Genomic DNA, 25,809 nt, shown 5'->3' on the forward strand with positions numbered 1-25,809 from the left:
TAGATACGGCGAATTCGGCGGAAGTGGCTGCCTGGCTGTTAGGTGTAATAGAGAAGCAATACGCAGCGTCTGTTCCAGAGTGGGTGGTAGCAAACAGCGTCTGCCCTCATGTTAGTGGCGGCTGAACTTAAAACACTGAAGGCAACGGGAAACCACACTGTTAATTATTTCCCAGTATATTGCTATGGCAAAGAAAAAAAACTTACAGCCCCTAGTCTCGGGCAGTCTTTTACAGGTAGGTTTTCGTAAAGGTACAATTAAAAATGTATTATCATATCGCTATCTATTATTTGGAAGCTGTTTCTTATTATTCTTCTTCTTCTTCAAGTGCCCTGTCCGTTGCGAACGTTGGCTATTAACATGGCAATTCTGATCTTATTTGCGGCGCTTCTGAATAGTTCGACCGATGTGAGCCCGAACCACTTCCTCAGATTTTGGAGCCACGAGTGTCTTCTCCTGCCTGGCCCTCGCTTATTGTCTATTTTTCCCTGGACAATCAATTGCAGTAGACGGTACTTATCGTGTCTCAATATGTGGCCTAGATATTCAAGCTTTCTTTGTTTAATTGTATTCACGATTTCTTTCTCCTTTCCGATTCTTTGGATTACCTCTGTGTTGGTGACATGTTCGGTACAGGATATACGAAGAATGCGTCGGTACACCCACATTTCGAATGCTTCTAGTTTTCTCGTGAGCGTCTCCGTCAGCGTCCAGGCCTCCACACCATACAGTAAGATCGGAAAAATGTAGCATTTAACTAGACGTAGTTTTAGGGGAAGAGACAAATCCCTGCTTATGAGGAGCTTTTTCATATTGCTAAATGCTGCTCTAGCTTGTTCTATTCTCGCGTTAATTTCTGTGGCCTCTTTCCATTTTGCATTTACGTTGGTGCCAAGGTACACATAAGATTCTACATGGTCAATTAGTATGTTACTTATCCATAACTGTCGAGCAGGCTGTTGCTTCCTGCTTATCAGCATCCACTTTGTCTTCTTGAAGTTGAGGCTCAGGCCGTATTCCTCACTAACTGAATAAATTCTTTCCATTACCTGCTGTAATTCGTCTATGGTACTGGCAAGGATCACCGTGTCGTCGGCATATCTTATATTGTTCGTTAACTCGCCGTTTATTTTTATGCCCTCATTTGCATTTTCCATACATTTATTAAATATTTCTTCGGAATAAATATTGAATAGGAGTGGGGATAATATACAACCCTGACGGACACCTCTTTTGATCTGCACACTTTTAGTGAGTTCGTTGCCAATTTTTGCTCTTGCTGTTTGGCCCCAGTATAGGTTTGCCACAATTCGAATGTCCTTGTCGTTAATACCTGTCTTTCGCAGAATATCTATCAATTGTTCATAATTGACATTGTCAAATGCTTTTCTAAAATCCACAAAGCACAAATACACGTCCTTATCAATGTCTCTACACCGCTGTATAAGCACCTGAAGAGCGAAAATTGCTTCTCTAGTTCCAAGTGCTTTCCGAAAGCCAAACTGCGATCTATCAATATTTGACTCACATTTATCATATATTCTTCTATGAATGATCTTAGTGAACACTTTAGTGACATAATTAATCAAGCTTATAAGCCGGTACTCATCACAGATCTGGGCATTTGGTTTCTTCGGGATTGTAATAAATGTTGACTGCAGCCAGTTCTCCGGGATTTTACCGCTATTATATATGTTGTTAAAAAGTTCAACTAGATTATCAAGGAACTGTTTATCTGATTGATATAGGATCTTTAATATTTCGCAGGGTACATTTCTTATTCAAAATTTTGAAATATACCAAAGGATAATACTTAACAAAAGTAGAAACAGGTCACTAAAAAGTCAATAAAATTCTGACTCAGCCACAATGAATATATATGTAATTATTCTTTGAGTCATAATTAGTCAGATTGTTGATACAATAAAATTGCATAATAAAAAGAATTTCAAACTATTTTTATTGCATTGTTTATAAGTACAAAGTTTGCATATGTTTACAGTCGTACAAAATATGTATTACAGAAAGTAATATCACAGTCTACTGTGGTAATATTTTGTACAGCAGACAAATAGAGAATATTAATTTTTTTAACAAATAGAGAATATTAATAAGATTTTATTTATCGAAAGAAATTTGCTACCTCTTCTTCTTCTTCTTGTATGAATATTTTACTTAAATTATTATTATTAAAATTTTTTATGTATTTATATATGTATATATATATATATATATATATATATATATATATATATATATATGTAAGTTTTTTTAAATTAATTCGAGAAATAATTAACCTAACTTTTATTCCTCATAACTTTTTACGTGTTTCAAATTTCTTTAAAAGCTGCAGATAAATAGAAAGTTTAAACCTATTTTAATAATTTACTATTGTAAAAAGTTTTTAAACTCAAAACAGGTCTTTTTCATCCTGGACTGCGTTTGCCTGCTATTTTCGTTCTTCTTCTTCTTTTTATATGACTGTCTGTTTTTCAATGTGCCTTCAGTAAGTTGTCGTTCCATCGTTTTCGTGGTCTTCCTACTAATCGTCTTCCCATTGGGAACCGTATTTTGCATTCCATTCTATTCTTCTATTTCTTACCCAGTTCTAGATGTTCATCTGCCACCTCTGTCGTATATCTGTACTTCTAGCTCCGTCCCATAGTGTCTTACCATCAATTTTTCTAAGTGTTTTCATTTCTGCTGTTTCTAACATCCTTTTTGTCCTCTCTGTGCCAAGTCGTGTTTCTGCCGCGTATGTCATTATTTATCCGATGACTCTGTTGTAAATTCTGCCGTTCATTTCTTTCCCGATATTTTTATTTCTCCATATTGTTTCATTCAGACAGCCTGCGGTTCAGTTTGCTCTATTCACTTGATCTTCTACTTCAGTTTTGAGCTTTCCCTAGCTAGATAATGTGATGCCTAGATATTTAAACTCCATCACTTTTTCTATTATCTGACCTTCTAGTTCCAATTTACATCTTAGTAAATTTGCTGTTGTTGCGTCATCTGCATAGCCAATTATTTTAAGTTGTTTTTCTCCCGTTTAGTATCATGTCTTGGTTCTTACTTTTTTTATTATTTTATCCATAATCAGGTTGAACAATAGAGGACTCAGGGAATCTCCCTGTCTTATCCCATTGCCAGCGTCAATAGGATCGGTTAGTTCTTCTTCTACTTTTATTTTGATTGTGTTGTTTTGGTAGATATTTTCGATCCTTATCGTCCTTTGTATCACGTCCTTTAATTTGACCCGGTCAAATGCCTTCTCAAGGTCCACGAAACATAGATATGCCGGTTTGTTGTATTAAAATGATTTCTCTTGCACTTGCCTCATTATAATTTGCTATTTTCCCTTGCATAATAATTTGTAGCAATCTATATTTGCGGCCTTTCATTACATGTCCGAAGTACTCCAGCTTTCTTATCTTGATGCTTTTTATAATCTCAGTAGTTTTGCTCAGTATTGTAGAGTTTCAAATCAAACTAATAAACTTTAAACTCTTTATATACTTATTATAACATACATAGCATTTTTAATGTATTTTAGCGGTACTTATTAACGATTGGACTAGTTGTGAATTAAAATATTCAAATTTGAAAATATATTTATTAAAAAATTGTTTATAAAAATTGGTACCACTTTTTGAGGTGGTAGACCTACATATTCGAATTCAGCGAAAAATGTTACATAAGATAGAATAGTTTTCAACTATCCACCCTTTCATGCGTACAGAAAGTACCGTGCTGTCGGACTATAAATATAATGATAATAATAGAAAGAGTGTAACCTCATGAAGTACGACGCTTTCCACAGATGGAAGCACAAGAGATCCAAACAACAAATAGGAGAATAAAACCAAACGTACTAGAGAGAAAATCAATAAATACACCAGATAGAAAACAAAACACCAGAGAGAAAATACTACAAAAAACAACAAAAACAACGCACCAAGAAGATATTTCGTAGCTCAAAAAACTCGTGGACAATCGCCACGTACAGTGTGGACCCATTTAATTGTAAGTAGATAATTAATACACTAATATGCACTAATTCTGATTATATGTTTCAGGCATCCTATAAAAAAAATTCAAAAAACGGCTTCGGCCACCAAAAAAATCAAAAAACTACTAACAAAAACCGGCGCAAGCCACAAAAAAAATATTAACAAAAACCAAACCAGGACTCCCACATGAAGAGCATTTGGCTGATAGTTGTGCCCCTATCGCGCATGAGAGTGCTATATGGGGGAAAGGGATGGTCTGGAGTATTAAAGCGCGGTGGAGTGACTCCTGTTTTTACTCGAGTTAATACACCTCGTTTCAATGAATTATTACACCCGAACGTAATTCTTAGGGGTGAACATGTCTCACAGGCTGGGTTTAATTAAATTGCTTGCTTGCAAAGAGTGTAACAACTTTTAGCCTATCTATAGATGTTTCGATTATCATTCAAAATTCTTTTACTTGTCCTTTTCTCGTATTCGATTCTAAAATTAGTACTTTTTTTAGCTATTATTGCGATGTAGTTAATTTACAAATAAATACTTACTCACTATAGATTAAAAACAAAGTAGTACTTATTCTTAATAAAAATGTCTTCATTAAATTTGAAAACGATCTATTATAAATTTAAATGGGGGAAAATCGACCACAAATACTATGGCCACTTGTTATAGAAAACGACGTCATCGAAGCAGTTAACGAATTTGTATACCTGGGAACGCTCGTCAATACTGAAAATGACACTACCGCAGAGATAAACCGCAAAATTTGCACGGCTAATACATGCTATTTTGGGCTTAATCTCCTTTTTAAATCTACAGTTATATCAAGAAATACAAAAGTAAAATTCTACAAAACAACAAAACAATAATACGCAAAGTCCTATATGGTTCAGAAACCTGGACTTTAACAAAAAGCAATGAAAACATGTTAGGATGTTTCGAAAGAAAAATACTAAGGCGAATCTATGGAGGGGTAAATGAAAATGGTGTCTAGAAAAGACGATACAAAGTCGAACTTTATAGAATATACCAGGAACCAGATATCGTAAAACACATTAAGATAGGACGTCTGAAGTGGGTAGACCATGTAATGCGGATGGAGCAAACCGACCCAGCTAGAAAAACGCTCCTTGATAGACCTATTGGTCAAAGAAGAAGACCCAGAACAAGATTCCTAGATAACATAGATCAAGATATGAGAAGTATGGAAATACATACTTGGCGGAGGAAGGCCATATATAGGTACGACTGGAAAAAATTCTTGGGGAGGCTAGGACCCACACAGGGTTGTAAAGCCAAAATGATAATGATGGGGGAAAGGATTTAATATATTGCTTGGCAACAATTTCTTTTCATATTACCTATTATTATCCTAATCAGATTATGACTAATTTGCTAAATAAATTGCAAACATGTACCCATCTATTTTATTTAATTTGTTTTTAATGTTTGTTCTTTTTCTATTAATTTTACTTTTTATTTTGTTAAAAAATAACTTCCGAATAATATATATGGCTTTATAAAAGAAATAACCTAATAGAAATCAACTGGTATTTTTATTGTTTACTTTGTGGTGAATATATTTTTAATATGTAAAAGAAAAACATAAACTTGAAATTCAGCAATAAACATTTTAATTGGGATACATTAATGTCAATAACCAGAATCTTAGAAGTTAATTTTGTTTTTAGTTCCATATTACGTCTAAGGAATTTTGAAATATTTAAATAAACATATCAAACTGTAAAAATCTATTCAAAAAACGTGTCAATAACTTATATACGGTACAACAATATGTACAACGAATTATACTGCTCGCCAAAAGTTAGGAATATTGCTCGGATTGCTCAGTAACGGTGCTGGGCGGTCATTTTCCAGTCGCAAAGCCATATTGTCTTTTAATGGATACATTTCAATTTATTGCCCTAAAAATATATGTACAGTTTGTACAGCAGGACTGAAAGCAAGGATAAACTATCACAATATATTTCTAAAAAAAATTATAGCAGAATCAATAAAAAATGGTAGAGAGTGATACGGATATACCCTCAAGGACAAAAGTAACAAAAACTAAAAAGCTAATGAAAATTGACACATCGAATATTAAAAGCATGTACATCCCACGAAAGATACACAGATAAACAATTATACATTTCACTATTCTAGAAACGACGATCTCAGTCACTATGTTTGACAAAATGACATTTAACAAACGTCAACGCTTTACCGAAAGAAAATAAAATTAAAACTAAATAAGATTAAATATAAATAAAGGTAAATAGCATTAAATAAAATTAAATAAAGTTTCACATAATTAAGTAGAATTAAATAAAAATTAAATAAAATTAAGTAAAGTTAAGTAAAAGCTATACCTATAAAAAGGCTGCTATACCGTTTCTGCTACATTTCCCATGTAAAATCCCATAAGAAAATGCTCATGTTTAAATGTTGATTCTGCTCATTCGTTGAGCGTTTTGTGGTGGGAGTGGGGGGACGTATAATACATCATTGAGATTGGATAGGAAATATGTTGAGACAGAAAAAACAGACATTGTGGCATTGCTAAGAGGCATTACATGATACCTCCTTTATTATTGGTCCGATTGGAGCGCGTGATACGTTAAACGAAATGAAAAGATATCACGAATACATTAAGATAAAAAAAAAACAAAAAAGACGACTACCAAAAGGGCACATCGCAGTTTTTCATTATTAATAAACGTATAGTTACTAAGGCACTATGGATAAACATAGTTTAACTAAAAGACAAATTTTAATTTAGACTTAAAGGAGACCTCTGGCTGAGTACAAAATAAACAACCGAATGAATCCTAACATGCAGCATAGCAAATGAAAGGGGAGGATATAACAAATTTATTCAGATAGACAAAAAACAAGGCGACTACAGAAGGCCTCAGACTGGGTACAAAATAAACAACTGATCGAATTCTAACATGCGACCTAGCAAATAAAATGGGAGGATATAAAGAATACATTTAAATAGAAAAACAAATAAAGAGACTACTAAAAGAGCACTACAAATCGTCTTCAAAACTAAGCTGAAATTAAGCTGCAGAACTTCTGGGAGCTATCGTAAAAATCCATGACACTATAGATTAAACATTTATAGAAACTACCAAAATATTATTTTGGTGAAACGCAAAATTTTCATATATAAAAAAACAGTATAAAATAATTTCATCTTTAAAGTATATGCTCAATAAATTTTACAACAAAAATTGCAGCGTTGAAATTTATAAGCGATAAGGACTCAACAGAAATTACGTAAAAAAAATCAAGGGAAAGGTAATACACAAATTTACTAAGTTATATCAATACACTGTAGAAAATAAAAAAAAAAAGAAAAGAACAGAATGAATCGGATTCCTGGCCAAATCAAATACGGAAAACTCATGAACCAGCAAAAACACAATTAATTCCTACAAAGAAAACAAAAAGAATGAGCATGATTAATAATAAAGTATGTAGTTTACACACCGTAGTATTTATATATCAAATCTAAGTTAAATTTAATAATTCACCCTTTACAGAAATAACTTTAAAATAAGAAGTTAATTCATTTACGTTATTTTTACTAAATGGGCGTCAATATATTACAAAGAATATAGACGCTCACTGAATTAACCAGCCTGGACATAAAAATATAAATAATTTTTACTATTTTTAGATTACAGTTAAACTAATAAAATATTACATTTGTTTGTTTCTTAATAAAAAAAAGAATACAAAACTTACTCTCAACTATTTTTTCCTCTACGATTATCATTTTAGGAACTTTATAACCGATTCAACTAAACAAGAATTACACCAACCAAAATAAAAACTGTATAATAATATGCAGATGATCACTTTATGATTTCAAACGATTATTGATTTAAATCACCCGTTTTACACGTTTGGTACTACCCAAGTAGCACTTCAAACTAGCTGAGGGAAATTTAAAAATCGTGCCAATCCAATAACAGTGATTCCAGCGGTCGTGGAAAATGTATTTTGCAAAGGGGAGGGGAATTCTAACTTTGTGAGGTAAAAATTGCCAACAGAATCCGTTCTAACTGTAGTTAGCTGTAACAAATAGTATATATATATATATATATATATATATATATATATATATATATATATATATATATATATATATATATATATATATATATATATATTATATACATAGGTTATGGTTTGAGATATTTAAAAAATTTATTTGATGTTATGTTATTCTAGAATAGTTAAAATTGAGAGGTCGTTCAAGTATTATGTAACGCAATTTGGAGCTGAGAAGTCTTGTAAAACGTTACGGTGTGTTACAGAGAGGGAGGGGGTCGCGTTACGTAACATTGTTCTTTTACTTAAATAAAAAAAAACTATAGAATTAAACTCTCCCAAGTTGGCAATACTTTTCGTTTATGTTTTACGGGGAATCCTTCGACTGTATTGTACATAGTTTTTGTTGTTAAAGAGAATTCATACTGTAATGTCATCAAAAATTGAAAAAAACTCGAAAATTGACAACTACGATGTTTCGGCGTAACATAGAAAGCCTGAAGATAGCTAGCAGGATCCAGCAGAATCTAATCTGGCTTATATAGCCCTTATGTCCGTGTATCGCAATATTTCTTGCAAGTGCTTAAATGTGCGGACGAATCCTGCGCATCAACAAAAGATTTAGGAACTCTATCCATAGAGTTACGGCATGCCCTGGTGCAGATATTGGATCAGATCACAATCTTGTAGTTGCCGATGCAAGATCGAGGGGAAAAAGCGAATAATGAAAAAACATCGGCAAAAGAATTTTAGATACTATTTCAGATGTCAACAAAAGTAAAATCGAAAATGATGTAAACAATTAGAAGAAAGAAATGAGAACAACCGAAAATGTTGAGAAAACATGGAAATTATTTCGTGAACATATGGCCAAGATAATAGAAGAATATAATGTAGAATAGATTCGAGATAAAGGCAACTAATACATACTATATATGAAAACTTACCTATCATAGTACAACTAGACGAAAATACTAATTCCATCCCCATTAATAGAGGAGTTAGACCAGGCGACGTAATATCTAGAAAAGATTTTTAATCTGGCCCTAGAAGTCTTCAAAACTACAAATTGGTCAACATATGGCATCAACGTTAATGGCAACCAGTTAATTACAAATTATAATAAAGGATATCGCAGACAGCTCCCAATACGTCGGACTTAAAATGAATATGACAAAAACAAAAACAATGACCAACACAGACGATCCCAGACGTATAACTATAGATGGCAATGAGATAGAACAAGTCCAGGAATACATCTACTTAGACCAAGTTCTTAAACTTGACAAATAGAACCAAAGTGTGGAAATCACTTAAATAGCAAGACTGGCATGGGCAGTATTTGGAAAACTCAGTTGGATACTGAAGAATCGAAAAATACCTCAATATTTGAGGAGCAAAGTGTTCAACCAATACATCCTTTCATAGATGCCAAATCTAGACCCTAATCAAGAAAAATATGAATAAATGTAAAGCGTAAAGCCTGGAACGCTTTTGAACTTATTAAGAAATAAAGGCATTGATCGTAGAAATCTACATAGAAGCAGTCCTAAGAGTCGATGGAAGATTAAACAACGTATGTTACATTCAAAAAGGAATCAGACAGGGATGTATTCTATCCCCTCTGTTATTTAATATCCACTCGGATTTAATTTTCAAACAGGCTTTGCAAGATAAAAACTGGAGTGAAAATCAATGGTGAATTGATTAATAATCTTAGATACGCTTACGATACTGTTATCTTATACGTTAGTCTCCACGCCCTTTCAAAGTTGTTGCATTGCGTAAACACGACAGGAAGAGAAATGGGTCTAAAATGAATGAATGTTTCGAACACAAAATTTATGATATTTAGTCGCCAACCTCACGATAATTCTTCCGTCATTTTACCAACATGTAAGGCACAACTCCATTTTAGATGCAAAATAACTTCAACCGTCTTCTCCCGTATCTTGATTTTGAACTCGGTCCGTTTGAGTTATTTCCAACATTAATCTTTCCATCTTTCTCTAGATTATATTTATTTTTTGTATATTCTTTTTTGTCATAGTGAGCGTTTTAGCACCACAGGTTAGTACTCTAGTCGTCAGAGACGAACTTGCCACTGAACCTCTAAAAATCATACGAACAAGCTGAATTTTGCCGAGAATATTAATTTTGGGACTCAAAAAAGATGCAAAAATGTTTACCATTTTTAACCCCGGGCTTCCCCTTAAAACCGCCATCGCAGAGGGGGAAAAACGCAAAAAAATCGATGTACTAAGAATCTGTACACCATCGAAAAAAATTTTTTAAATAAAAAATGTAGAGATAATTTTAAACACAAATGTTTATAAGCATTTTTTGTGTAGAATGAACCGTTCTCTTGGAAACAACGCTTGAAAAACGGGCGAAATCAATGTTCAATAAAATTTGTATCAGCTCGACGGTAAAAATTCGATATCTCTTGATTCAAGTGACCTATCGACAAAAATCAAAATGCCTTTTAAAGACAAAGAGTTTAGATTTCGTATGTAATTTTTGTATTTTGCCGCAAATAAACTCAGATTTTATACAGGTGTTAAATAAATATACGTGGCGCGATTTTTACCAGTTTTTATGATTCTCACCAGATCAATACAATCTATCCCTTTTATTGACTGGTCACTATGAAGTTTCGATTACTAGAGCCTAACCTTATGCCTCATATTTCTTACCACAACTTAAAATTGAAATTTAATGTCAACGGTTTTTAAGGTTGCTCTTTAAAAATGGAAATTTTACTAGAACTGGTCAATGAAAGTGATCAATTTTATTGATCTCACGAGAATCGTAAAAGATAGCAAAAATCGCGCCATGTTAATTTATTTAACACTTTTATAAAAACTGAGTTTCTTCTCGGCAAAATACAAAAACTGCATACGAAAGCTACACTCTTTGAATTTAAAACACATCTTGAATTTTGTCGATAGGACATTTTGATAAAAAGATATCGAATTTTACCTCCCAGCTGATATAAATTTTATTGAACGTTGATTTCTCTCGCGTAACTGACATGCAAAATCGACGGTCACTTCAAGCGTTGTTTCTAAGAGAACGGTTCATTCTACACAAAAAATTCTTATGAACATTTTTGTTTAAACTTTTCTCAGCTACATTTTTTATTTGAAACATTTTTTTCTACGGTTTACAGATCCTTGGTAAATCGTTTTTTTTTTTTTCGTTTTCGCCCCCCTGTGAGGGGAGTTTTAGGGGAAAGCCCGGGGTAAAGGGGTAAACTTTTATGCTTTTTTGGGGTCCCTTTTTGGGTCCTTTTTTAGTTTTTAAAAACCGTATACGGGGTGAAATTTTTGCTACGAACAAAACGAACTAATTTTTTATAGCCGCACCAGACTTTTTTCCTAGTTTGAATAAATCAGTCGATTAAGTGGTAGTAGTTGACCCAAAATATGAGACATATCGAACTTACCGTTCAAAAGTTATGACGAATAGAAATTTCGGTCAAAATTCACAACTCACCCTGTATATTATTAAACAATGGGAGCACACACTTTTTATTGATCATTTGTTATTCCCCATAAGGTCCTCCATACGAGGTAGGAATATGTACAGGAATAGGAATATGTAAGTTTTTTTTATTTATTATTATGTATTTTAAAAACAAATACAGTATGATGGGGATTTTAATCTGTAGTTGACATTGAGTAGCACTGTTTTTATTGCTGATCATAATAACCGTTATAGAGAGGATTTGATATTTTATTTCTAGTCAATATGCAACCAGTAATACAATATTTAACCTTTCATGATTTCCAAACAAAATATTGTAGTCCAGGATACGACGGTAAAAATAGTTCTAGAAAACCTCTGATGCAAGATCTACCCTATGCCAATATGTGTTTTTCCCCTGGGGGTGGTTACCGCCCCAAGTCTGGGATTTTATGATGAAAATCGGGGATGAAAAGTTTTATCAAAAAAACCATGGTAGTCGCTAAAATGGTAAATTTTAAGACAAAAATATTCTTTAGAGTTTTTTTCGAAAGTTCACAAATTACACGTCAAAAAAGCATGTTTTTAAACATGCTTGTGATTTGTTTTAATAAAGTTATGGCTGTTCGTTATGGCTATTCATCTAATAAAAGTTTACTTGAAAAAACCATTATTATGACTCTTAGTACAAGTGATTTGCATGAAAATTAAGGTAATTAAGGTTGAAACTATTTGTTGTTCATTTACAATTTACTTCATTTATATATAAATATTATTTTCTGGAAGTTTAACTGGTTTAGAAGGTTTCTTCTTATTATGGTGCCCTATCCAATTATTAGTGGATGTTGGCGACAATTCTTGCATACTCCTCTCGGTCTTGTGTGGCTCTAAAGAGTGCATGGACATCGAGGTTTGTCCAATCCCTTATGTTTTTAAGCCATGAGTATTTCTTTCTTCCGATGCCCCGTTTTTCTTCTATCTTCCCTTCCATAATAGCTTTTAGAAGGTTTAGTTTTGAAAAAATCCGAATTTAAAGTGAAGACTTTTGTTTTTCAAAATAACTCAACAACTAAAAAGATACAGAAAGAATACTAAAATACAAAAATACAAAAAAAACAGCCTTTTTTATAAAAAATTTTAATTTTTTTTATTTCTATAGACTAAAAATTAAACGAGATATGATTGCAGCTTTTAAAATAAAAAGGTATACATAAAGTTTTTTAGAGCCATTCGTTTTAAAAGGGGTTGCGCTGAAAGGGCTTGAAGATGGTGCTACACGCATGCGAATACAACCTTTAAACAATCATCTGGTTTAATTTTTAGTATATACGAATAAAAAAAATCAAAATCTTCACTAGAAACTAGTAAAAGGACATTTTTGTATTCTAGAACTTTTGCTGTATCTTTTTAAGTTATGAAAATAGTGTCTTCACTTTAAACTCGGTTTTTTTCAAAATTAAACCTTCTCAATCAGTTAAACTTCCAGAATGTAAAATGTTTGTATATAAATGAATGAAGTAAATTACACAACGAATAACTTCAACCAGGGTGGTTTTGGCGGGGGTGAGTTTGTTACTTTCTGCGTCACAAAAAAATAGAAACGGACTTTATTTTAGTTATAACTTACCTTAATTTTCATGCAAATCAGTTTTACCAGTAGTCATCTTAAAGTTTATATAAGTTTTCCATGAAAAATTTACCTTTTTCCGGTTATTTAACATCACATGTTTGAATTCGATGAAGAAAAGTCTACTTTTGAAGTCAACTTTGTTAATATCAAGTTTGCGGTAATAATAAAAACGAATCTCTTTGTTTTATAAGCTTCATGTTATATCCAAACAGTTTTCTCGATAAAATCTAAATTTTTGGAGTTATTCGCGAAAATCCACTTAAAACCAGGATTTTTTGGCGTGACTTGTGAACTTTCTGTCACGAATAATTCCAAAAATATTGACTTTTCGAAAAAAACTCTTAAGGAAATTTTTTCTTATGGTGTATGTTAGAAAACACTGAATGTGTTAGAATATATGTGAGGTTTATCTAATCTCGTAAATATTTTTGAATTTAAACGTTTCTTATTGACTATAAATTAATTTTACAGCAGTTGAAAGAAAATAAAAAGACTATATGTATATTTGTTACGTTTGAAGGTTTAACTCGAATGCCTGCTTTTATTAACTGTTTCAATATAATCCCTAAGAAGGGCGGGGTAGTTGAAAAACATATGAGCCATACTGGCACACTCGCGTTTTTAGATACAATTAGCGTAAACAGCTTAAACTGCTTCACTACTATAGCGACTACCATGTTTGTTTTTTTATAAACTTTTTTCACCTCCAAGTTGGGGTTGTACCCACCTCCAGGCAAAAAGCACATAATAGCATAGGATAAATTTTAATCTTTGAGCTATTTTCTACCTACTATCAAAATTTCAAGCAAATCAATGCATATAAAAAGAATTATGAACATAAAACCGTCATATGCTGGACTATTGAGTCATAAAAAAGAGAAAAAGTAATTAGAGTGGTCTATGGAAAAAAACGCAGTTTGGGATTTTAGCCACTTGCACAACTATTGTTTACCAGTTTTAATGAAAATTTGTAAAGCTGTCTTAGTGGGAGAGATAGAATGTAGTTTTATTCGCTCTCATTGTCGGTACTCGTCTCGCCCTCAAGTATTGAAAGTGCCTAAAAGGCTGCCTCTAGTTAGCGTATGCTAGAAGTCCTGTGTGCTCTGCAGATACATGTAAGGAGGATCGTTATAGAATTGCTGTAGGTGTAAGTGCATAAAAGAATTGTTTTTAATGTAGGTAATGAAATTGTAGGCTAGGTTAAAGTCATTTATTCGCTAGGTCAAAATACAGAAGAATCGATTGAACAATTGTCTGCAATTTCAATTGTTCGCCAACGCCATAAGTATATAGATCAGGTCTTTTTAGAGTCTGAACGGATACTAGACTTTCTTTGTAGCTTACATATGTAGGGTAGTATTAAGTATACAAAATATCATACAAGTCGCAATGTGGAAAGGTCTACGAGGTCCATCCACTCCTTCGAATTTTACAATTTACAACATTTGGTATGCTTATTCATAGTGTGCACAATTTAAAGAACGTTATGTAATCTACAATTTTTTTTCTGAAAGACAACACTAATTAGTTAAGAGAAATATACGAAAAATATTTCTACGAATTTTTCTAAGGTTACTATTTTTTTGTCTATTTTAACTAAATTATTACTAAAACTATGTAAGACTTTTAGTTACTTCTCCAATATTTCTATTGTAACATAGTAATTTCCATGTAATATTGTTATCACTGTAATGAAATTCTCGAATATTTTCAAAGTTCCTTATAGCTTTGAAAAATGAAGTTAGGGGTCGCAGAATTTAAGACTTTCGGTTTCTTTTCTTCTTCGCTAAAGGTGTACATTTCTTCATATTTAATATGGAACCTTAAATTATTTTAGTAATATTTGTTTCAATGGCTATTATTCTCATCTATGCAGTATACAATTCTTCGTTTTTTACATTTGATTTTTTATACTAGTTATTATGTTGTTACCAGTTATGAACCACTTTAGGTTCTCTTTGTATATTCTTAGTATTTCAATGTATATCTTTTTTCCTCTGTTGAATGATTTAGGATGTTTCAATGTTTTTCTTGTATTTGGCTTTGGGAAAACAGATCTCAAAAGATTAGTATCTATGAAATGAGATGTTTACCTATAAAATAAGTAGATAAATTTATAAAGAATTTCTATTGACATGATTGGAAAAACCAACAAAATACAAGGATGCGTTTTTAATTAAAGATGCATAGAAAGGCATTCAATGACCATCATAGAAAAATTGCGGTCATGATAAGGTAAGGTACATGTTAAACAAATATGGATTAATGTCGACGGTCGCTCAGTCATAGAGGTCAGGGGGTAGAAACTTAGAAATGTTATGTCACCGTTCCATATTAGACGAGAATTGTTAAGTTCAGTTCAACAAAAAAGGATTTTAATAGACTATTAATCATTAATACAAAATACGGAATTATTGATAGCTTTGAATTATTGGATTATATAAATATAATATAGAAATTTTATAAACTAACATTTTTGTTTGGTATGATATTAAAATTTACAATAGCTATTTCGTTAATGGGCATGATGAAATTGAGAGTACAAAATGTAAAGGTAAGGTAAATAGAATAGCAATTTGTAACTCAATCACTAGTTGACAAACAGAACACACGTCTACAAGGGAAGAACGCGAACCTATACAAACGTCTATAAAACGAGCATTATACAAAATAAAACAAAAAGAAGACGTAAAATTAAAGTATAATATATATAAATTGAAATTATAATTATTATTTCTATAATAGTACAAAATCCCACTGTAGGATCACTACGTTCATAACGTAGTTCATCAAACTTACATTTTTACATAATTAAGAGAATACATTGATAATATGTTGTCAGTTGCTAGTGGTCGCAAATATTTTTAATTCACATAATAGTAATTAGTTTTTGACAAATATTTTATTTCGTTCATTTATTTTTTAAATAAAATACGCTGCTCATGACCTATATCAAATTAAAGTTAATATTTTTCTTAATATGATAATATATGGTTCATCATCAACTAGCATCTAATTGTCTACTTCTGAACATAGGCCTCTCGCATGCTTTTCTACTTAGTCCGATTGTGCGCCATCTGAATCCAATTTGTAGTCACTCTTTTTATGTCATCTGTTCATCTCGTTGGAGGTCGACCCAAGAGTATGGATAAAATCCAAGCATGGTATAATGTTGAGTGAGAAAAAAAAATAGTCGAAAATTAGGGTTGCCAGCTGTTAAAAACGCGAAGTATCAAAGAAAAAGTAAAATAGAGTTAGGGCGCAACTCAACGACACTGGTTTGGAAAGTGATAATATGTATATTATTATATATCTATCGACGCAGATTTTTCGCAGATGATCAGATAGTTGTAGCGAATGATGAGGAAGACATGGTCTACAAAACTAAAGAAAGAATATGAAAAATGGGGCCTCCATATGAATATGTCAAAGACAGAGTATCTTAAAATAGAAGATAATGAAGAAGATCCAGAGTTAGAAATTAGAAACACAAAAACATGCAGTGAATATAAATATCTCGTATCTATAATATCTAAAGAAGGCACTACCAAAAAAGACATCGAAAACAGAACGCAGCAGGGAAAAAAAGCGGTAAACATTCTAAACTCTCTACTATGGTCTAAAGATAGACAAATATCGGGGGGTTTTCTGGGGGGAAATAAAATTCTAAGCTACAGTTTACACTGGTATTTCCTCATATTTTGCCTTAGATGAATTGTGGTCCACTGCAAGAGAAATTACTATAGGCTTTATTCTGCTGTCAATAATTCTATGATTCAGTTCCCACATGTTCTTTCAATTTTCATAATATGATTAATATATTTTTCCAATTTTCTGTCGTTACTTCCTATATTGTTTTATGAAAAAAATTAGTTGGATCCGAGAATTTAAAAATTAAAATATTTCGAGCTACGTTACCTTTGACTTGAGCCCATATCAACTCTATCGGATTAAGCTCATAATGATTATAAGGGAAGTATTTCAATACCTCGTTTTCTTGCTATCTCCTCAATAACATATATTTTATAATTTTGTTTATGGATGTTAACAACATTTAATAATTCTGCTTTTGTCATTGTACCGTCAAAGTTTAGTTAATTAGAAATTAATGACCTCCAATTTTATTTTACTTCTATTGCGTAGTTGGTAAACGTTCAACTAATCTGGAGTGGTAACTTACATTGTTCTTCAAATATTCTTCAAACACATCTCCGTTCATCTCTTTATGATAATCACAGGTTTTCTTTGATTGGAAACTATATACTACCAAAATGTTCTATAGTTATCGTGAGCAAATCAGGATAATCAGAAATAGCTTGTAAAACTTTATCCAAAGGTAGTACTTGCTTGATAAAAAAAACGAATTGACTATCCCACGAATGGCATTTTTAAAACAATTAACCAGTTCAACTTTTAATAATTCTGGTCTTTTTGGTCTCGGTTTTGCGTAAAGTTATAGCAGTCGTTTTTTCTTTTAACACTTTATATATATAGCTGATTTTCCATATCCCATTGCTGTATGTGACATTTCAACTATACTGTCAATGATATTAGAAAGATTTTGTTGCCGAAAATAATTGTAGACATTTAGTATATGTTACGTTCCAAATTTAAAGTAGAAAGTCCCACCTCTATTTTCACAAATTTTAACAATTCTAGACGTGTAAGATCGGTTGCCTATAATATATTATAAGCAAGGTGGCAAAAATAAAATTAGTAGTTTTCAAATAGGGGTAATGTCTGGCAAATTGTGCTGAAGTTAAGGCAAAATGTCCTCTTTTTATGAAGAAACTAATTTAGATCGTTCTTTCTAGAGTTATCTTGTAAGAATTGGGATCACAAAATTTAAATGTTTGAATCTCGGTATTATTCGGTGACCTCCGTGTGTCAAGTGGTCAAGTATTCGAAAAGACGACGAAAAGGAAATTGTTATAGGTTTGACCGGGGTACCGAAAAGTTCGGGCTAGTTTAAAAACGGCATTTTGTTTTTTTTTTTGCTGCTGTTCCATGTGAGATCTGGACTAGTACGAACCGTGTGGATATCTAAGGGAATTTGCTGCCTTGTTGAAGGGTTTTTTTGGGAATATCCACAATTTCGCAAAAAAAAGCGGATCTACAGTGCACGTGTCTACCGGAGTCGCATTTAGATCAAGAAATTAGCCTTAATCACGAGTCCAAATAGCCGACTACGTTTCGGTCCAATTTGAGATATTTCAAACCCCTAATCTGGCTAAGAAGGGTGAGTGTTAGAACATTTCGTTTTTAATTAATTAAAAAGTTATAGTTATTTTTTTATAGCATCTCTAAAAAGCTATTCAAATTTTCATAAGTTGTCATACATTCAAGTTCAAAGACAAGTATTTTTTTGTATTGCCCCATTATCGCCAAAAAGGCAGATAAACAAAGCGTTAAAATCAATATATTTATTTCCAAATAATTATTTTAGACACGTATGTTAATTAGTGTTTTCTTGCTTCAGGGTTCTTCTTCTTTTTCTGTCTGGCTGTAATTTTCAACTTTTCAACATTGTCATACAAGTCTATGTAAATCGGCAATCGTATTTTTGGAGTTCCTCCGAAGTCGCAGTGGATTTTGCGAATGGTATTTTTGGATTGAAGACACACTGAATTTTAACTAGGATCCTACGCGGTGAAGTATATGAATGTGATTGAAAATTCGAAGTATGGATCGATAATTAATTTTCGACGGAAGATTTAAGCGCCGTCTAATTTGTTTACGAGATACAATAGTTTTTTTAAAGATTATTTGCGGTTTGTTTTTATTTTAATATTTACAAATACGTTACAGTTTTTAAAGATTATTTGCGGTTTATTTTATTAATTTAATATTTACACATACCTATTATAATTTTGTAAATTGCGTCTAAGGCGGGGGGGGGGGGGGTTAAATATTTGAGATAGATTTATTTTTTTTTATATTATTTTCTGCGCACGCACTTGAGCTCTCGTGGTATCCCATTTGCGTTAATTATTTTTTTTGTTGGTATTGAACCACACACCCCTCAGCGTCCGGTACTTTTGATACGTCTTATCCTTTTTTGTGCTTCTTCTTCTTAGAGTGCCATATCCCTACGGAACGTCGGCGACTACCATGCTTATAATATTTTTATACTGATCTCGGTCTTGCGCTACGTGTAGCAATTGGTCCGCTGTCAAACCTGTCCACTGCCGTAAATTCCTCAACCAAGAGAGTTTCTTCCGTCCTATCCATTTCTTTCCTCCGATTTTACCGTTGAGAATTAGCCGAAGGAACTCATATCTTGGTCCTCTGATTATCTGATAACCTCTATTCAAGATATTTGAATTTTTTGTGCAATTAAATATAAATAACTTGAATTTTTGTTAGGCAAGTAGAATCCGCATTTTTATATTCTTTTTATTAAGCCTATGAATGTTGTAATATGTATTTGTTTTCAAATATCTTTGGAATCTATTTATTAAAATTGACTAAATCCTGATCTTAGACAATTTCATTTATTTTTTATTTATTCATGTTGTATACTATACTTAATATTTTAGTAGTAAACCTATTGGTAAGTTGGTGGTTTATTGAATAGTAACGTAGGGAAGGCTGTGGGCCAATTTACCTGGCGCCCCTGATATACCTTTTTTTGTCTAGCCGCGAGCCATTCCCAGACTGTCACCGTATAGTACTTTTCTTTCCGGGTGTAAAAGTAAAACTCTTTATTTACTCACATTAATTGACTTGACTGGACAAAACCATTCTGCAGCTAGAAGCAGGTAGAACATTTTTTAGGATATACGGGTGTGTCCAAATGTTTACCTGCGTAGACGACACAATAGTAGTCAAGTTAAAATATTGCCGTTGTAGTGCAAGCACAGGTACTAAAATATGCATACCAAATTAGTTTCTTTTCTGAGAAATTCTCGTACATTAATCTAGAAATATAGTATAGGTAGATATTTTACAAACCATTGATATTGTATGGTTAGTTATGTTAAGTTACGCTAATGTAATAGTGGAATTAATTAAAGTTCTATTTATACGTATGGTGGTAATGTAATGGATGAAGTAGATAGACTTTAATTACGGTTATTCGATGTTTATGTTTGATTATAAAATTTATTAGATACTTTACGGCAAATTAAGCAATTGTCCTACAGAACTAAAAATAAAGTGTGGGACGATACATTTATTCGTCGGTCTATTTTTAAAAACATGGACTTTAAACGTTTTCAAAAATATTTACATTTCGAAATTGTGTGGAGATGAAATTGTACATATCATCGTATCATTTGCTTAGGAACCTCCACACTAAATAATTTCATAGTGATATTAACGCAAAATTAAAGAAATATTTAATTTCACTAGAAAGAATTAATTTATTTCAATTACAGTTAAAGTTTTTAAAATTAAATCACCCTTAAAATCAAAATGATCAAATTGTTGCCATGATGAAAGCCGTCGCTGTCCTGTTTTTTTTTTAATAAATTTTAAGTAAATTTAAGGATCATCAAACGGCTTTGATGACTTACAATGTTCAACAATTCAAAAAAATGCATTATATTAAATTAAATGGCAAAAAACCTAAGCATATGTACTGGCTAAATATGCCAGTATAGAAGCTGAATAAACTTTAACGAAAACCATGCTTAATCATAACAGGAGCGATGTGGACTACCCCAACCGCCTCCATAGAAGTCATACTTGACCTCCCGCCATTACATATATGGATGGAGAAGAAGGTAAAGGTAGGAGTATACAAAAGACGAATAAGACGCCAGAAAGCAGAGCAAAAATATACTGGGATCAAATCTGAAGAGATAATTAAAAATCATCCAAAGTTGGAAATGGTACCAGATGCAATGAAACCTAAATATAATTTCGAAATGCCGTTTACCGTCCTGTTTCCAGGAGGGGACGAATGGGATTCGAATAAAACGAATCTCATAATGGCAGATCACTGCTGGTATCTAGATGACTCTAAAACCTATGAAGGAGTTTCTTAGTGAAAGCCTAAGAAATGACTCTACTATCTTCCAAGCAGAAATGTATGCCATACAGATGTGCCTCTAACAGGAACTGTAGGGAAAGATCTATAAAAATATATCTAATAGCCAGGTGGCATTAAGGGCACTGGAATCGAATCTAATTCACTCAAAGTTAGTTTGGAACTGTCTTCAGAAACTGATTATGATCGGAAAAAGACAAAGTAAGTTTACTCTAGGTGTCTGGACATACTGGTATTAAAGGAAACTAAAAAGCGGACTTACTTGTCAGGAAGAAGAAACATTCATAGTCCCAGAACCTTTCGTTGGTATACAAAAAAGCACGGCCAAAACAACAATATTGAACTGGGTGGAAGAAATGTAACGTACCCACTGATACTAACAAATGGGTCTCAAAACAGTCGAAGGATTTTATACATGAAAGTTCGAAGAAAAGATCAAAATATCTACTAGATATGAATAAGAATCGTAGGTCTCTTAATACGACCCTGTCGCCTCAAGGGGTACATGAACAAAATCGGACAGACAGAAAGTGTGAATGGCAAATTCTGTCCGGCTGATAACGAAACAGCGAAACACGTTCTGTGTAACCTCGGTTTTGATAGGATAAGGCTCAATTATCAACGCGAGACCTACAAGTTCGTATAAGTCTCACTTAAGCCCATAATAAATCTCATCTAAGACTTTGTTAAAGAGGCTGGCCTGAAGGGAAAACTTTAAGCTAGGGATGAACCACACTAGGTCGAGTGAAAGGGTGGTTAAGTGCTTACTCATATTAACCTAACCTAACTAACCTAACTTTGTGTCTGGTGTTTTCTAAACTAATTCTTTTGTTGCTAGAACGTTGTCGATTTAATTATTACTGCTCTCCTTGTGTCTCCTTGGATGCTCAAATTTTCTTTCCTTATTTGTACGTTTGCATCTACTAGAGTCGTTAGCATATCTCCTTTTGGTATTTCGTCACATGCTTTACTTAGGATTTCGTAGAATTAAATCCCAAAAATCCTCTATTGGACGAGCCTGCGGCAAGTTTGAGGATTATCGTTTTTGGAAACAAAAGGTATGTGGTGTTGTCGAAGCCAGTTTTGGATATTTGTTGAGTAATGACATGATGCTAGGTCAGGCCAAAATTTATCATATCGTCATTATCATAATGTTCGCGGATAAACTGAAGCAATTTCGAAGGGCACCTCTGACTATTCAAAGCTTCACCCATTTACTCACAAAAAGTCGGGATACACCCGTTAGGTTAGAAATTGCGCACCAGACAAGGATTTTATCTGCCGTTTTATATTTGTATCTAATACTGTCAGCAGACTCTTCTACATGGTCTGAATAAAATCCATCGTTTCTCCCCATTTCAGAATTACTCAAAGTGAAATACTTTTCGTCATCTAAAATAATAATTAATTCATTGGCAAAAAGTACCTGCTTCAGTTGACGACAGCATCTTGGCATACGAAGGAGTTGCACTTGAAAGTATTTGGGACACTTATATCGTTTTTAATCTTCTTTCTTAATTCCAACGATACCGTACTCTTAGAAAGTCTGTATTGACGAGTCTGTCACCTTGTGGATATTCCAACTTGATGTTTTGCTCTTCTCACCAATTTCTCTGCTTCAGAACGATTCTGCGGGAAATGTTTTCGATTCATCTTTAAGTGAAAACTTCAAAATAAATAAATCTTAACTGACAGTAAACAAACTTTTGTTTTCAATGGCAAGTTGATATTATTTTGGTTTTTGTTAATATTAAAACCAATGACTTTTGGGCCAAAACTTTTGGGACATAATTAAATTAATATACATAATTAATTAAATTAAACTAAATTACTTAATTAAACCACCTTAATTATAGTTGTAATTTCTTCTAATGAAAAATTTAAATTTAAGTTTGTGGGAAAGTGGGAAATGTCTCGTCCGTAGTAGCACAGGCACATCCGTGCTGGTGCGTCGTATCCATCGAGAGTCGGTAACATCAAAGGTGCGGTACATGCCCGTGCAACGCGTTCCGAGTGCGTCCGTGTTTTAACAGATGACGAAGTCCAAGTCAGAAGTTGTTCATTCGTTGACACGAGTAGTTGTCTGTAGTGTTGTCAAAGTTGTTTTGCAGTTTTTTTTATAAGTTTTTTGCTAAAAAATGAAATTTTTCATTTTTTGAATTTGTATCAAAATAAACCAAGTTTATGGAATTCTACGGCGCCAGAGCATAAGAACCTAAACGATATATACGATGCATGGAACCGAATAAAAAATCAATTAAAGAATAGTACTATTTCGATTAAAGACTTAAAAAAGAAGAGTTAAATTTTTTGAAATAAATTTAAATCAAACAGTACTTGTTACGGACCATAGGAAGAGCGCTCTGTCTACGGTGCGTTGCCGTCCGTGCTCATGGGTTGTGCGCGATGATCTGTAGAATCGCCGATGACGCCGATCGTGGGAAGTCGCTATAGGACGGACCGACGAATTCACTTCAGATATTTGTTCTTGCTTCCGACTTTGGCATTGTGCGTCCTACGGCGGACAACCGCTATGCCATACACTTCTAGAATATTTTAAATTGTAAGTAAGTAGAAATTAGAATAAGGTATCCTAAAAAGCTATACTATAAAGAAAAAATTGCGTTTTGTCAAATTTTAGGTGGTGAGGCGTCCTTTCACTCGCGTCATGGGACGAGTCGCCAATGGTATGCTTATCTTGACACGGTAAAGAGGATTGATTATATATGTTATATCCTTACCCAGAAACTCAATCATGATTACTTCGTGGCAATCCCATAAGACAAAAGAAAAACTTTTTAAGAACATTTTTAAACCAGACAACCAAAGTGTCTCCATTCAATAAATTGCTGCTTTGTTGAGTGGTAGAGATGCACCGAGGTTTCATTTCATTTCAGACATTTGAGTATCCACTTTGAAGACATTTTCTCATGTCCAAATTAACGTGAACTATATAATGGACGCGTTGGTATGAAATACCTAGACAATCGTTTTAAACCAATTCGACGGTTTGATAAAATCATATCATGAACTGCAATAATTTTTACGGTTTTGGACACAAACACTAACCTTCTTGATTGGGCTTCGTTGCCAATGGAAAATTTACTTCATTTGAAGCTCGCAATCTAATTTTTTTAAGGTCGGATAGTGTATTACGCATATCTTCGCAACTCTGCTTACCTCTTAACAAGTTTAAGTACAGGTACTTGATAACGGCTCGAAACTCAAATTTGTTTTTACAATTTCGTTCAACATTCTTTTTTTTCAAATTTTATTGGGCAACTCTTTCGGTTTTTTTTTTAATTTTAATTTTCTTAATTTTCAATTAAAGGTTAAAATACGTTTATTGACGTTTCAATTTCCACTTCGGAAATCGTTCTCAAAATACAAACATTAGTGATTTAATGGCTATGAAGTAAACCGGATATAGTTTTAATTCGATCTAGGAGTAGTAGTAAATATTTATCAGCTACCAATCTTAAGTTTAATTATAAAGAAGTTAAGAAAACTGATTTTGAATTTGAACTCAGATTCTAGTAAAAAAATCCAGATAAAATTACGATCTCCATGATAACTTATTTATATACAAGTCATTTATACCATACCAACCCTGTCGAAGGATACTGGTATCCAATTTCTGAATTCTGAACAACTTTAATCTGTAAATCCAAAATATTTTATCGTTTTAATAAACGTAATGGATTACATTACATTCTGATAAAACAAAAACAAATGACATAACAGCAAATGTTATTAAGGACACAAGTAAACAGTTGCTAAATATAATATACTTATCTAGTAACCTTTATAATCAATTTAGCCAGAAGCAAATACATTGAGAAATGCTTTAAATAGAACAAAACAATTATTAGCTGAAAGGTTTATCCTCCTTATATTTACACGTGCAGGCCAGTAGCGCCTCCCTACTGAAAAATATGGTGATTTGATATAGCATATATATTTTTAGCCATTTTAGAAAGCTTTGAGCATTGTCACTTACTGAGGAGAATTCTCCAAAAAAAAGTTTAATTTCATTTAACTGATAATAATTAGATTTAAATTTCCGTAAAAAGTCAACTTGACAATATTTTATTTTTAATTGATGAGCATACCAGTTCACAAAGTGGGAAAATGGATATTTTTTCTTGAATTGTACTTAAACTCCTGTGTGCCTCCCATTCATGACAGCTATCTTAACTCTATTACCTTTCTGATTACATTTTCTAATAAAAAAAATCCAAAATACTTAAAATTCTTTGACTTAAGATTTTGCATTCAATTTTGAATATCTAAAAACGTTATGTTAGTTCACACTCAGTAGTTAATATTACAATTAAATGCGATTTTCTGAGCAATTCATTTGTCTGACATATTTTTAAGATGTTGACTTAAAAAGTTTATTAAGATTCGAAACATTACAGAATTATCAGATGTTTTCCTCATCATATTCTCAAGCACCAGTTCAAAAATTGTACAAAATACAAATTATATCTAATTTTTGACATTACATAACTATTTTGTGGAAAACTTTTATTGTATTTCTTAATATTTATTCAATAAGCTGAATCTAATAATTACAGATCTAATAAATTATAATCAATTTCAATTTAATGTCAAGCGATGCCTGACACATTCATTATTTT

At 32.6% G+C, this 25,809-nt stretch overlaps 1 protein-coding gene across 2 annotated transcripts in view; it reads right to left on the reverse strand.

Annotated features, from left to right (window-relative positions):
- Positions 1 to 25,809, reverse strand: part of LOC140446097 (vesicular glutamate transporter 2.1-like) — an 83,077-nt gene that overhangs the window by 33,580 nt on the left and 23,688 nt on the right. Inside the window, exon 1 of one of the 2 annotated variants that reach the window (XM_072538631.1) lies at positions 7,767 to 7,953. The exons of the other annotated variant lie outside the window; for it this stretch is intronic. Within the exon in view, the coding sequence (XP_072394732.1) occupies positions 7,767 to 7,797 (31 nt within the window). The 5' untranslated portion in view covers positions 7,798 to 7,953. Of the gene's footprint in view, positions 1 to 7,766; positions 7,954 to 25,809 lie in introns of those variants that run through there. 2 annotated transcript variants of the gene reach the window in all.

The sequence above is a fragment of the Diabrotica undecimpunctata genome, chromosome 7 (assembly GCF_040954645.1).
Source record: "Diabrotica undecimpunctata isolate CICGRU chromosome 7, icDiaUnde3, whole genome shotgun sequence".
NCBI classification, from domain to species: Eukaryota; Metazoa; Arthropoda; class Insecta; order Coleoptera; family Chrysomelidae; genus Diabrotica; species Diabrotica undecimpunctata.